The sequence below is a fragment of the Typopeltis vanoorti genome, chromosome 4 (assembly GCF_054136105.1).
Source record: "Typopeltis vanoorti isolate ZY-2024b chromosome 4, IOZ_Tvanoo_1.0, whole genome shotgun sequence".
NCBI lineage: Eukaryota > Metazoa > Arthropoda > Arachnida > Uropygi > Thelyphonidae > Typopeltis > Typopeltis vanoorti.
Window position 1 is genome coordinate 53,965,843 of NC_143552.1, and position 16,375 is coordinate 53,982,217.

Consider the following 16,375-nt stretch of genomic DNA (forward strand, 5'->3'; position numbering starts at 1 on the left):
CTTAAGAAATAAGATAACCATAACAGATCCTGTGAACTAGCTCTGATTATCCAATAAATGTAATTCCATCGGTTTCCTCAAAACCAGTAAAAATGTGAGCTGCAGTGAGTCAGAAGGCTCACTTGTGAGTTATACTAAATTTTGATGTTTAGTATAACTCCAACCCTCAAAAAAAATAAATAAAATAAAATAAATAAAAACTTTTTCCTGTCTGATTCTTGGTCAACTAACATTGTTGTATTTTGAAAAGTGAGCGAGATTGATATAAAATACAATACTACTTGCTCAAAAGCTATAATGACATACTAAGTTACACAGTATCCAGATGACCTGTTAACTTACTACATACCTATTATTCGTTGTGGTAAAAGCTCAGCAGTGCTAGCCCATGCCAAGTTTTAAACTATAAATTAATAGCAGATGGAAACAAATCTTTCATATAAAGTGAAAGATAGCATTTTTATTTGCACCAAAAACAATTCATGAATTTTAAAGCTTTATTCATTTTTCTGTAAATTATCTTGATATGCATTTCCCCAAAGTAATGCAATTTAAGGCATTTCAAACAAGGTGATAATAGTTTCCAAAGTTCAAGAAAATTTTACTACTCATACCCAAAAATTTCCCATAGCCTGTGGCTATAAGCAACAACCCCACTCTACTTTTATGCAGAATGCCATCTGTAAGATGTACACATTTTAATAAATCTACTCTCTTATGACAATGAATTGTCGCATAGTATCTGTTCTATACACAAAGTGAAAATACTTCAGCCACTCAAATCTTTTTTTTTAGGTTATAAATATCAGTAAAGTGATAAAGATTTAAGACGATGATAACATTGCCTACAGTACTAAAAAAAAACGACATTTACAATTTAAGACAATAATGATGTTATGAAAATTGAAAATGTGTAAATATTGCATAAATAAAAATATAATGTAAATCAGTTATAACTAAGTAAGACCTGACATCAAAAAATGTTCGCCTGTTATGGAGTATGGAATAAATACTCTAAGCCAATTCCTAATCCGGCCTTTAGAGTCCAAGCAATCCAGATACCAGTTGAAAGTGTACTATATAAATGAACAAATTTTATATAGCAATGTACAATTAAATGCTATGGAGGTAAATCTTCAAGTACAATGACATCAGCGTGAGAAACTTAGAGCAACATATGGTTGCCCATATTAAAATGCATCCTGTTTCAAGAAAATTGATATAAGAACTATATTCAATCTTCGCATAACAAAGCATGCGGGACTTTCAGAGTTACTTGATACTACACAAGCTGTGATGAATAACTACTAATCAAATTACTGTAGATATAACATGCACTGAAGAACAATACTAGAAATATGAATACAATGAAACAGTATAAACTGCATGTTTTAAGGATGGAATCAATGAAATGCAGTGATGAACTGCTAGGATAAACACTAATGGACCAAAAACAAGATCCAGTAGATCAGTGCAGTTAGATATGCCTTAGAACAGTGTTTCTCAACCTGTGGTCCGCAGGCAGACTTAAATTAATTAAATAAATATATATTTTTTAGTTATCCAAACAAATTAAAATTGAATAAGTAAAAATTATTGAAATCAAATGGAGACTTAAAAAAAACAACAATAAATAGCATCAGAATGTTCAAAGGCAGAAGCAATAAAAATATTTTGTTGTTCACTTCACCCCCTCTTATTACTTGTCATTCTGGCACTACAATAATTTGTAGCGGCAGAATGATGAAGAATAAGAGGGATGAAGTGAACAACAATATAGTTTTATTGCTTCTGCCTTCTCTTGCTGTTTTGTCAGATTTGAAGTGAACGTGTTATCCACATTTCAACCAATTGCTCGTTGTTTATTCATTTTTATTACTGAAGGTGTCCCTCCTTCAACTAAGGCTCGGTATATCTTCAGAAGTGCTAAGGGATACTTGGACAAAGTTGTAGTGAGTTAACCCCAGTATTTATATATTTTTCGTAAACGTTTTTTTAATAATGGAAAAGTGGCTTAGAACTAGGACTTTGAAAAGAAGAGCAAATGAAACAAGTGATGCTAACCCTAATTGTGATACATGTGTTGTAATGGAGAGTAAATCTGATACTATTAAAGTAGAAGAAACAAGCAATTCAAAGAAAAAATACAGTAGGAAATATAACAGTTCATATTTGGAATTCAGGTTTACTTAGTATGGAGATGAAAGTGAAGAGAAACCTTAATGTGTTTTGTGTTATGAAGTGTTGTCGAATGAGTGCATGAAACCTGCAAAACTCCGACATTTAGAAACTAAACATTGTGATGTGAAAAATAAGCAAATTGAAAGAAGAAGAAAAAAAAGCCAATTTCAGCGACGTTTAGCAACATTAAATCATGGGAAAGATGTAGTTTCGGTCATGAGTTTGATTAATAGCAAGGCACTGGAGGCATCTATCTCTAAGTTTGCGCATAGTGAAAACAGGGAAACCCAATTCTATCGGGGGAAAATTTATTACTTCCAACTATAAAAGATGTGGTAAAAACTATGTTTGGCAACAAGTTACTAAAAGATGTTGATTTCACTCCTCTTTCAATGACACTGTAGGTCGCAGAATTAATGATATGGCAGATGATGTAGAAGCTCAGTTAATCGAAAGAGTTAAGAAGAGCCCTTATTATGCGTTACAAATAGAAGAGACTATTGATGTTACAGATGATGCGCAGTTAATATGCTACGTAAGATAACAACATTCATGATGATATTCTGTTTTGCAGAACTTTGTCATCCCGAACAACTGGAGAAGAAATATTTCACACTCTCAATAATTACATAATACACAAAGGAATCCAGTCAGAAAAATGCATGGGCTTTTGTTCGGATGGAGCTCACGCCCATACAGGCAGGCATAGTTGGAGGTTGTTTTGTTTATGAAACGATGTATGACATTGGGAAAGGTTGGCCTCCAAAGGAATGCCACTAGAATTTAAAACTGTGTTATACAACACTGTAAAGCTAGTTAATTTTATTAAGGCTCGAACGTTAAAAAAACAGGTTATTTTCAGTACTCTGCGATGAAATGAGCAGTGAATATATGCAACTTCTTTCGCTGGCGCTTTCCAGGGGCAAAGTACGAACAAGATTATTTCAATTAAGGCACAAAGTTTTATTGTTTGTAAATGAACATAATGTTGGTAATCCCCACATACATTTTTTTAAAAAAATTACATAATTTAGTGATCCATAGCAGTGTTCTCCCCAGAAATTTTTACCAGCCCGGGTGACACGAAGCCTTAGCCAGGCATACAAAAATTTTGAACGAGTTAAGAAAGATCCTTTTTCATAACAAATTAAAATAGTAATTTTATTAGAAATTACTTCAAACAAGGATAATATTTTATATAGTAATTATAACAAACAAGACTAGGATTTTTCTTATTTTCTCATTAAGTAATAAAAACCTTGTAATGCTCACAGCTTAAAATTCTATACATTAATTCTTCTCTTCTTCTTAGAAGCCCAGTTGTCAGCAGCTTTTTCATAATTAAAATCTGTTGGATCTGGTCCCTCCAGTGAAATCAGCATCAGATTATTTAAAGTGTTCTGACTGATATGATTCCTCATATAGGTTTTTATCCTTTTTAATGCAGAGAAACCCCTTTCACAATCAACTGTACTCACAGGTATGGCCAGTCCAACAGCAGCTAGTTTTGCTAAATTTGGAAGACTCTTTGAGCTCAGATGTTGTTGCTAATTTCAGCAGTATTTGTCTTGGATCTAGATTTTTGTATGACTGTCCATTAATCATTTTTTGATGCAACTGCCCATTCTAGTTTAGTACTTTCATAGTTTAAAACTGCAGGACTTCCATTTCTAGAATAATAATCAAAACGAATCTCAGAAGCCTCACGTTAATCATGACTTTCTGCATAGAAAAGTCTTGGAAAAGCAGGAAATGATTGGCATATCTGGAAATCTTGCTTCTAGGTGTTTAATAACTGTGCCTATGTATTTATCATATATTGTAGTCTTAAACATAATAACATTAGACTCCGAATAATCAATGTGAGGGTTTGACCATTCACCTGAAAGATGCTGATGAAGATTTTGAAAATGACTGCCAGGAGTGTCCTTCAATTCCATGATGGATAGTTTTCTGGTTTCTAAGACTGGCTCTATTTCAGTTAAGTCAACATCTTGCTTTTGCCATGATCTAGACAAGTTAGATAAATGCAGTAACACATCTGAAAGCATCATTAGTGAAGCTACGAAATTTTATGTTCTGATATATTTACTTAAACCTTCAGCTGTGATATCATTTTGTTCAGTGGCCTCTCTTTCCAATGCAGTTATAACGCTCACCATGAATTCTCTTAGAGACTATTGTAGAATCATGAGACGGCCGTCAAATGTCACTAGCCATTTCAAGTTTAATCTGAGGACTGTTCGGTATATTTTGGATTTGGGCTAAACCAGACACCCTGACTGAGGAATTTTGGAAGAAGAAAAACAATTGCCTTAAGATATTATTAAACATGACTAAATGCTTGGGCACTAGCAAGAGCCAGTCGGTGGTTTACACAATGACAGTTGACCATTAGTCCATCTGTTTTATCTTTGAGCAGTTTTGCAACTCCTTTTTGCTTTCCAATCATGACAGCTGCTCCATCGAATCCTAGACCCAGAAGATTACAAGTTTTTAAGCCTAGACTGTCAAGGGTTTCAATTACTTTGTTAGTTATAGTCTCGACTTCACCATCAGTGATATTGCAAGTTGATATACAACTAACCCTGATCTCTTTTCTAAGTTGACAAACATATTTAATGTACACAATCAGCTGTTTTAAAACTGAGATGTCTGTAGTTTCATCACATAAAACACTGAAATAATCTGCAGAATGTATATTTTTCAGTGTTTCAGATCTAATTTCTGATGCTAAAATATCACCTCTTGCATTATTCATTCTGAGGTATAATGTGCATTTTTACCAATGTTAAGATATTCTAAGTAGGAACAGCCCATAGCCTTGCAATGCTGAAGCAATTTTTCAAATAATGTAGTATGTGGTAACTCATTTTTTGCTAAATAATACATAGATCTTAAAGCTCCCAGAAAAGCACCTCTCTGCAAGTTATTCAAAATTGAAATTGATTTATCAATTTGCCCTATTCCAGTTTCTTCTAGTATACATTTTGGAAAAGACTCTTTGAGCTCAGATGTTGTTGCTAATTTACATTTGTTGCCATGCACAAGACTTCTTTTCGAAATCTTGTGCATGGCATAGCTACCCAAGTCACTTCCTTGTTTGTGGGTCGTCTCTTTCCATATTTCATACATGTGGAACACATTATTCCATTATCTTTCACCACTAACCAATGGAATTTTTTAAACCACTCACTGTTAATACCCGATACACAGTGTTTAGAAGCATGTTTTACATTTGAAAGAGACTCTGCAGAAATCGACGATTCTGTTGTTGGTTTGGTGTCTTCGCTACTATGCTCATCAGTTTCACCTTTCTTAAAATAACTTAAGAGGTGGTTTTCTGACTTATTCTGAAAATATCATTGTTATTAAATTAATCAGAACAAATCACTGAATTGTGCACTGACAGTAATACCTGAGATACATAATGTGCGTTATGTCGCAATATTACTATTTATAAGTATTAATTACTAGGAAGGAATGAGAATTGGTATCACTTGAGACTGACGTTATAGTCCTCGAGAGTTTCGAGAATTCCTCAAGATCACAACTATATATTTGATGCGCAGGCCTATTTTCTTTTACAAAATAAAATATTAAATACTTGACTCACTATCTTTGGACAAAAACCATTATTAAAAAAAATAAATGTAGATTTTAATATTAATGTTTGCCTTCGATTCAAATTCGTTCAATTTTCATAATTTCTTTCAAACATCAAAATTGTCTCTCTTTCGTAAAAGATCTTCTTTGCAACCGATACTGTTATATTCGCGATCCTGAATTTTGTCTTCTTCCACATACGGATTGGTTTGCATCAAAGTGAATATCCGAAGCTCTCATGATTGGCTTGCAATGCAAGAAATTGAGCTGGTCTCACGAGTATCGAGACTGTCCGGTTCGATTTCTCACTATTAATTTAAAAATATCTTAAATTATTTTTCCATGTCAATTCACAACATTAATTAGCTGGGTGGTCAGTAAAACCAGTCAGGTGGTTTGTCCATTCAAAAGGTCCTGGGGAGAACATAGCATAGAATTTTTAGGCATTTTACTGGTCCTTGGGCTTAGAAAGGTTGAGAAACACTGCCTTAGAAGATAAATATAAGATATGACAATACTGGATTCTTCACAGATAACGCTAATTTGGAAAAAAATTGGTCAATGGATTAGTAATAATGTAAACTTGTCATGTGGTATTATGTTGCCCATTCTATACCACCTTTTAACACTTTTATTCCACTAGTATCTAACCCTGCTAAAAAGGGAGGCAAATCTATACCTGCAAAACTACTGTCCAACTGTATACACCTCAGTTCTTTCCAAAGTATGGAAAGTATTACAAAGTATGAAAAGAGTTACGAACACCTAACTGCTACAATTCCTTGAAGATTCTCAACTAATAAATGATTGCCAATGTGATTTCCATGGTGTCAATCAATAGATGATCTACTCACTTATATCACCCATATCTGGACAAATACCATGGATAAGTTTGGTAAGTCTCAAGTGGCTGATCCTCATATCTCCAAAGCTTTTGACCAGATCCAGCACAAAGGCCTGTTAAAATAAACTTCCATCATTTGAACTGAACTGCCCCTAACTTCTGCATTTTGAACTGCAGCTTTCTGACTGGACACGTACTTCACGTGATGGTGGATGGTTCCCTATCTTCTAACTATACAGCCAACAAATACTGAGGTCCCACAAGGCTCTGTTTTCTTACTCACCCTATTCCTTCTATATATAAATGACCTACTCCAACAATCCAATACATAGTTTTGTTGACAATAGTACACTGCATTCCTTCTTTTCATTTGATAAACCTAGCAATATATAAATTACCACAACCTCAGAGCTTTAACCATTATTAACTTAAAATTCAGATCAACAAAACATTCATCAACAGGATTTGGATAATCTTCTCAATTTCAATGCTAGCAAAATGCAACTCTGCCTTTTTCCAACAAAAAATAATCCTTCTGTTGCAGCCTTACTTTTCACAGCATCTAAATGCCAATGCATGATGAAATTTATCTCCTTGGAATAACACTGACCTCAAAATCTCTTATGGCACAAACATATTACAAATATTGACTCCCCTGAATCCAAAAAATTAGGTTCTCTTTTTTGCTCAAGGCATTACTTTAATTCCAAACCATTGATGATTAATGACCCTCCCACCACTAATACACTCCATTCACTTTCACACAGGTGCTCAATTTCCATTGTCTGCATATACTTCTATAGCTAATGCTCATCAGAATCAGTATCTACCCCACTCTTTGTCAAACCATTCAAATGCATGCAACAGCTAATCAACACTCCCTCACAGTGCATCTCCAAACTCAAGAACAAATTTCTGCTCTTTGTTCATCCCTTCCATTGCTGCCCTCAGGAACAGCCTGCCATCTTATGTGTTTCCCAAGGAACAGCTCTTCAAGGTAAATGTAAACAAGTTCTTTCTTACCCACTCACAGTACTAGTGTACTATAGGTTCTCTATAAAACTTGAGAGGATATCAGGAATCTGATGACTGTTCATAATTTTTTGCATGTTATAACATATACTGAAGTATGATTAATGTGCTTAGTTGAAAATTTGTAAAAGGAACCTGACTACATCTGCATAAATAACATAATCTGAAGTATAAATTACACTGAACACAGCATACAACACATAGCTAATCATCTGTATACATTACTTGTCAGTATATCACTCTTCTCAAAAATATGGAATTAAATCTTTGGTGTCCATAAAGTAACCTCCTCTGAAAAATCTCTTATACAAGAAACAAATTGCTTACAATCCACAAACCACCCACAAAATTATATAAAAGGCATTTCAAAATACATGAAGATACTTAGGAAATTCCAACTCAATGCCACTTTCAAAATCAATTCAACTAATTACATGAGTTACTACCTTCTCCACAAATTCTCTCTCTTATTGCTATCTGGTGGCTTCAAAATTCCATGTTCCTGTACCTTATATTATTTTGGTCAAACAAGATATCAATGTGTTTTACCAAACATCAGTCATTTTTAACATAGTTTTAACTTACAGTCAAATGTTAGCATATTTTGGACCTTTGGAGACAAATTCAACTTAAGCCTAATAAATCGAAACATGCTCAACATAGAGCTGGCAACATTAGCCAAAAGATACAGTGGGAAGATGCCAAACTGCTCTAGAAATATCAACATTTATTTAAAGAGTGCTGAAGCTCAACTACATCAGCCAAGCCTAAAGATTGCCTTTCTATAAGATAAGAGCATTCAACACCAAAAGTTTGAGAACTTCTTTAATTTTTTTTAACGATTCCCAATAGCATTTATCCTAGTAATTCATTACTGTATACATCAAAGATTTATTGTAATGCATGCATTTCACTGTTCAAGTTGTATTCAGATTTCTAGTATTGTTCTTGAATCCACACTGAAGATATCTTACAACATATAAAACAAAATATCTGTAATGTTTTGATTAATGAAGTTATTTAGTATGGATTACAGGTGTCAAAGAACTACTTATCTAAAAAATATAAAAGTGAAACTACAAAGTAGATAAAAATTAATTAGTTGAACTGAAACATACATTCTGTGGCTGCTCTAAATTCTTTTGCAGTTAACTGGGCAACATCAGGACCTGCCTCACTTTGATTTTCTGTCCATTCCTCCAAGATTTGGGTAGAATAGATTTCAGCTACTTCTGCGTCTGTCACTTTATTTTCTAAATTATCACCTGCAGCTGATTGTAATATCTGTAATAATATGTATAAGAAATAAGTAAATAATAACTAAATTTGAAGATCCCAGTTCATTGATCACATACAAATCAGGCTTCATATTTTTACATGATTTAAAATGCAAATAAAGAATACATTGATGCACACACAGCTGTATGTTATTTTCTAATTTGTGGTGTAAAGAAATTTGTTATGACATTTGTAAACAAAGTAAAAAGGAAAATTGACAGAGATTTATACATTTCTTTATATAATTCATATTTATATTATATAAATCTAATTACTCACAAAGCAGAATTAACTAATGATTAATAATTTAATGAAGTTAAAACAAGCATAAACAGCTTAATTAATCAAGAGACATACAATAATTACAACCAAAACACAAGTTAGTACACAAAATTGTTAACAGATACTTTTAATATAACTGAAAATGATATCGAAATAAAATTATGCAAACAAGATTTCAACTGTGAATGCATTCTTCAGAACAATAAGAGATACTGATGAATTACATATAAGAACTACCTTTAAGGGGGTGCTTAAGGATCTAAGCTGTATAACCGAGAGGTGACCTCCACACAGCCTTTAAAGGAATGCAGAGAACAGACCAGGGATTCTGACCTAATATCCAATCCTAACCATCTTGTGGTGCACCCTGTTAGGTATCTACCTGAATACTGAATGAATGACAATGGGTTGGCAATATGGAATTTAGCCGACCAAACTGTATTCTCATTGGCTTAAACCACTGGTACAACATGACAGAATTTCATATGCTGGCTCAGGTGTCGTCTCGTTAAGCAAGCCCCCCCCCCGTTGTTTTCGTCTGAGAATTTCACTGAGAATTCACTTCATTGAGAATCAGGACGAACAGAAGAGTCAGCTACTGGAACAAATCCAAAAACACATCCCAACTCAACATTACCAGAGTTCAAGATCGGTACTAATGTTGATAGTAACATAAGAAGCCTGAATGGCAAAGAAATGGAGCTAGCTGAGGAATTGGATAAGTACTAGATCAGCATAACAAGGGTGACTGAAACAAAAAAGACAAAAACTGGCGAGATCTTTCTGAGCAATAAACACAAATTTTATATTCAGGCAATGACAAACAAGGAAAAAAAAGGAGTAGCCATAGTATAAATACAAGGCTAATCTTCTTGAATAGCAGGCAATATCAAGTAGAGTGATGTGGAAAAATATCAGAATGGGGAACTGGACAATTAGACATATGTACCTATGGTCCCACAGAAGGTTCTCCTAAGGTAGAAGTGGAGGAATTTTTTGAGGCTTTAGAGAAAGCAACTGACACAACGAAAAATGAAAAGTTGGTCCTTGTTGAGGATCTAAATAGCAGAGTAGGAAATGATTGTAAGACATAAAATACTTTGGAAAAACTGGAGAAAAGAGCAAAGCTAATAATAATGGCAAATACCTGTTGGATTTCTGCTCGGGACATGGACTAGTTATTACTAACACAATGTTCTGACATAAAAATGTGCATCAATTCACATGGAGAGAAGATGCAAGGAATAAGAAAAGTCTCGTTGACTATGTTATTGTTGATAGTGATGTTTTCTCCCTGGTGCAGGTCACTAGCGTACAGAGGATTTGAAATTGGAAGTCTTGAGCAGGATCAAACTGAATTTCATATTGAAAAGAAGAACATGTAAGAAAGTTTTAAAGCGAATAAAAGTTGAACAACTCTCAGATGTGAATTGTAGATTAAAATACACAAACATTATTCAAGAAAAAATGAAACAGTTTGAGAACAGGAACCAAACCTTGGAGATTCAATGGCAAAGTCTGAAGAAAACATTGATTGATTCAGCCAGAGAGGCTTGTGGTCCGGTTGTCTGCAAGGATAGAAAAATCAGAACTCCATGCTGGATGCAGAAAGTTAAAGAAGCAGTGAAGAAAAGGAAGAAAGCATATCAAAAGCTCCTGGTTAATATGTCAGCTTGTGCTCTTAGAGAATACAGAGACAAACATAAGAAAGCAAAGCACTGTGTAAAACTAGCTAAACAAAAGTCATGGGAAGATTTTGGTAAGAACATAGAAAATAAATATCAAGAAGGTGGTAAGATATTCTGGGGGTTGTTGAAGCTCAGAAATGGAGGAAAGGGTGCTGTAAAAGGAATTAGAGATGGCAAAGGTGACATGAAAACTGGAGAACAAGATATCCTTGAAGTATGGAATAATTACTTCCAAAAATTGCTAAATGAAACAAGCAGTGACAGCACAGTGGTAAAAAACACTGTCCAGACAGGCAATCAGGAATACATATCCATACTTGAAGTAGAAAAAGCCATCAAAAGTCTGAAATGTGGAAAGGCAGCTAGAGTAGATGATATTCGACCAGAAATGCTCAACTATGGAGATATAAGTCTTACAATGGCTGCACTGCATTGTTCAGAAGGCCTGAACAGAGGATCGAATTCCAGATCATTGGAGTAGAGCTCTCATAGTACCTATATATAAAAAGGGAAATAAAACTGAATGTGAGAATTACAGGTGAGATTTATGCAAGTATACTTGAGAAAACGGTTGAGAAGAATTGTGGAAGAGATGCTTGGTGAAGAATAAGCTGGATTCAGTCCAAAGAGCTATCAGGATCAGATTTTCACTTTACGACAAATAGTTGAGAAGTCATGGGAATATAACAAAGATCTGTTTTTAAATTTTGTAGATCTGGAAAAGGCACATGACAAGGTGCCTAGAGAGAAGCTATTCAAAACGCTACAGTTATATAGTGTCAATGGGGCATTATATCCAGCAATACTTAGTGTTTATTTGAGTTGTAAGTCAGCAGTTAGAATTGAAGGAAGTACAGGAAGATGGTTTAATGTTAAATCTGGTATGAGACAAGGATGTACATTATCCCCTCTGTAATTCATTATCTATATGGATCACATTATGAAGGAAAGTGCTAATAAACCTGATATCAAAATTGGAGATAAGCTCTTTGCTTTATGCAGATGATGTTATACTTCTAAATGGAGAACCTATAGAAAACATAAAGCATGTCAGCTACTTAGGCATGCTTTTTAGTGAAAATGGTAAATTAAATATGGAAATAGACAACAGAATCAACAAAGGAGTACAGAGCAGGCAAGATAGGTGACTGGTAAAGGTGCAATATGAACTGCAGTTAGCTAACGAGGCCTAAAAAAATCCCAGGGAGTTATTTTTATGTGTCCAGTAGAAAAATGGATGATTATGAAAGGAAGATACTAGTTGAAAATGATAGAATAAACACTAGTTTAGATGAATAATCAGCAATTCATAAACTCCTGGCTTTCATTTCAACCAAGTTCCACTTCATAAAAGAGGTGATAAGAGCTGTTGCTGCTTAACTTATATGATAATGATATTGAGAAGAGGTTTGAATATAATATGCAATTGTGTTAAATGATGAAAAGTTGGGAAAAAATTAAAAAGATTGGGCAAGTTCAATGTTGCAGAATGTAAGGTTTTAAAATTCAGGAAGCAAAGATGGGGATGCATAGTTCAAAATTTTTAAGACATTTTGCTAAATTTGTGAGGGCAGCCCAGAAGATTAGGGCAATGATGTGGAGAACACTAATGTATAGAAGTAATTTATGTCATTATTCCATTATATAAAGCTCTGATCAGACAACATGTGGATTACTGTGAATAGATTTGGTCACCTTGATTTCAGAAGAATGAAGAGATGTTGGAAAAAAATCCAGAAACAACTGATAAAGGCATTTCCTAATCTCTGCAATGTTGAATGCAGAATGAGGGAATGTGAATACAGACCCTAGTAGATAAGGAATTATTACCAGATAATAACGACATTTTTCAGAGAACGAATGAGTGGAGAAAGTCAAAACAAGAGGCCATCCCTAGAAGTTGTATAGGGGTATGAGCAGTCAGGTGAGAACTAGATTCTTTGCATGGAGAGCGATAGGTAATTGGAATGAATTTCCCAAGTGTCACAAGTGCAGAGACAGTGAATGCATTTAAGGTGTTATGATGAGTCAGGTGGGTGGATACTCCATCTGGAGCTGAGACAGGAGGGTATCTGGTTCAAGACTAGGTGAGTCATCATCTCTGATTATTCAATTATTCATAGTATTTCACCTCTCTTGGATTAGTTATTGGATTTTGGATCATGATTCACCATTCGGTCAACTCTCCAGGATTCTGATATAGGAAAGTATAGTTTTTTCTTTCTTTCTCTCCTTTCTTACTTTAACCATTCCAAACAAAACAAATGAGAGTTCTGAAATGGGAACACCTGGACTATGAAACAGGCACTCACGATGCATGAGCAGACAAGGATGGTCCTGGAGAAGAAATGGCTGCACCATTTCCAAATGCAGCACCCAATCTGCCAATACACTCAACAGGCCAACAAGAGAACATGAACAGACCAGAAGAGACTGACACAGATCTAGGTTTCTAAAAAGTCAGCTGTAAAAAAGGCAGAAGGAAACAAGAAACAACTAATGAAAACACAAACACCCATGGGCACAAAGACCAACAAAAACGGAAAGAATAATGCTGATCCTACTGCTACAAGGTACAGTGGAGCATTAGCCTCAGCTCTTTTTAGAGCTGAGGATAATTTAGGGATTAGCTTAAGATAATCCATAAAAGAGAATTCTGCAGGGCTAAGAAATTTTGAGTAGAGGCTTATTATAGTACTTTGTTGTATGCAACTGCTTAAAAATTTTTGTCGCTAGTACTATGCTGCTCAATTTAGTTAAGGAATCCTAATATAAGGAGAGGGTTAGCGAGGGGCCAACCACCCCCTCCTGTAAAAACCCTATTGGTTACGAAACAAGCACCACAGAAACTTCGGAATTTCGGACGGCTTTGCGACTATGATTATTAATCGTTTTGGGACCTGGAATATATGCAGTTTGGTGAAAGGAGGAGCTCTTTTTAATGTGACGAATGTCTTACGAGAGTATAAAATTGGACTTTGTGCTGTACAAGAAGCGCATTGGCTGGGACAAGGCTTGACCCGCAATCAGCGGTACATGCTATACTATAGTGGTGACGACAGAGGACGAAGAGTCCTCGGAACTGCGTTTTTAGTTAGTGATAACTTTTTGTGTAATATTTAAAATTTTCAACCTGTGAACAACCGGCTGTGTACTATTAGAGTTAAGGGACGTTTTCAAAATGTGTCTATTGTGAACTGTTATGCGCCTACTGAAGAGAGCTCGGAGGAAGCTAAAGATTGTTTCTACGAAGTGCTTGAGCATACTTATAATAATCTACCATCCTATGACGTCAAGCTAGTGGTGGGCGATTTCAACACGAAGCTGGGAAGAGAGAGTGTGTGTGTGTGGCGCCCATTCGTGGGTAGTGAGAGCAGTACATGAGGAGTGCAATGATAACAGGATCCGACTTGAGAGTTTTGCTGCTGCAACAGGATGCTTTGTAAAGAGCACTATGTTTGCGCATAAAGATGTCCACAAACAGACCTGGAGATCGCCGTATGGTAGAACAGCTAATCAAATAGGCCATGTACTAGTGTATCGACGTCACCACAGCTCCATCTCGGATGTGAGAAGTTTCAGAGGAGCAGATGGAGATAGCGACCACTATCTGGTAGCCTACGATTTCAGGCACAGAATTGCAGTTAAGAAGCCCACGTGTCCTACCATATGATCGGCATGGGACCTGGACAAGTTGAAAACAGCGGAAGGCAAGAGGACTTTCCAGTTAGAGTTGCAGAATCGTTTTGGGGAGTTACGGGAGGAAGAGGATGATCTGGATGGGATGTGGGACACCATCAAAAATACAGTCGCATTAGCTGCATCGAGAACTGTGGGAAAGAGAAAGAGGAGGAGAAAAGCATGGTTTAATAGACAGTGTGAAGAAGATGTAGCGAAACGAAGGGAAGCACTACTGAACTACCTAGCAAATGGCAGGAAGAAAGCTGCATATCAGAGGGTGAGAAGAGTAGTGAATACATGTCTACGAAGGGAAAAGCGGAAGTATCTTAATGAGAAAGTGGCTAGTATAGAGAGAAATAGGGTGAGGAATAATGGATGGGAGATGTAACGGACAATCAAAGCCATTCGAGGTGCCCAGACACAAGCAGCAACCATAAGAAATGAGAGTGGAAATCTATTAACAAACTCAAAAGATGCTCTCGCTCAGTGGCGTAGATATTTTGCGAACTTGCTGAATGTCAATATCGGAGGATTATACTCCTTATCAAACTGCTGAGCCATTTATTGAAGAGCTGACATTTAGTAAGATTACTCATGCTATCTGCATGCTGAAAAATAATAAGGCTCCAGGAGTGGACTGCATACCAGCAGAGCTCCTGAAGAATGGTGAGGACATTCTGCTGGAGCAGCTGCACCAGCTCATCTTGATGATCTGGCGAGAAGAACGGCTGTCGGACGAGTGGAAGGAGTCGCTGATCACCCCCAGTATATAAGAAAGGAGATAAGACTCAATGCAGCAACTATAGGGGCAACTCACTGCTATCAACTAGCTACAAGGTGCTGTCTAATGCACCTCACACCATATGCAGAACAGTGCCTTGGTGACTACCAGACAGACTTCAGGAGGAACCGTTCTACAACAGACCAACTCGTCATGCTGCGTGAAGTTTTTGAAAAGTGCTGGGAATATAACCAGGAAGTTCATAATATTTTCATAGACTTTTCCAAAGCCTATGACTCAATGATACGCCTAAAAATATGGCAGGTGTTAGAAGAGCTGGGAATTCCTCGAAAACTCCGAAAAATGGCGCAGGTGTGTGTAGCTAGTTTGAGAGCAAGAGTGAAAGCAGAAGGTGACCTTTCGGACCCGTTTCAAGTACAGACCAGTGTGAAGCAGGGTGATGGGTTTTCGCTGATTCTCTTCAATCTAGTGTTGGAAAAAGTAATTAGAGACACACAGCAAGTGGCAGGTGGAGTCGACATGGGGGTGCAAGTTAGGATTCTTGGCTACACTGATGACCTGAACGTTATGGCGCATCCACGGGACGACGCGGTGGCATTGGTTACTGCTATTGAAGAAGCTGCAGAAGAAGTTGGGTTGAAAATAAATGCCGAGAAAACAAAATACCTTTTCATGAGTTGCCATGCTGCTCAAGATCCAGAAGGAGCCACACAGTTTGAGAGGATGAAGGTATTTAGGTACTTGGGTTCTTTCGTGACTGAAGACAACAAAGTTGAGGCTGATGTCCAGAGTCGGGTAAATGCTGCAAATGTGGCATATTATCGGGTGCATCCACTTTTCGCCTCGTGCTTGCTGTCTTGGACTACAAAGGTAGGACTATACAAGACTTTGATCAGGCCTGTTCTCCTCTACGGTGCTGAAGCGTGGACTCTCACGGCAAGACAAGCCGATCACCTGAGAGTATTCAAGAACAAGATGCTACAACGTATCTATGGAGGGGTCATGGCAGACGGAGTCTGGAGGAGGCGGTCCAATGCTGCC

General features: G+C 36.3%; 1 protein-coding gene across 3 annotated transcripts in view; it reads right to left on the reverse strand.

Annotated features, from left to right (window-relative positions):
* Positions 1–16,375, reverse strand: part of LOC150107309 (transforming acidic coiled-coil-containing protein 3-like) — a 319,360-nt gene that overhangs the window by 209,711 nt on the left and 93,274 nt on the right. For all 3 annotated transcript variants that reach the window (XM_090391174.1, XM_090391175.1, XM_090391176.1), the window contains one exon: positions 8,782–8,947. In XM_090391174.1, coding sequence (XP_090247300.1) covers positions 8,782–8,947 — 166 coding nt within the window. The remainder of the gene's footprint in view (positions 1–8,781; positions 8,948–16,375) is intronic.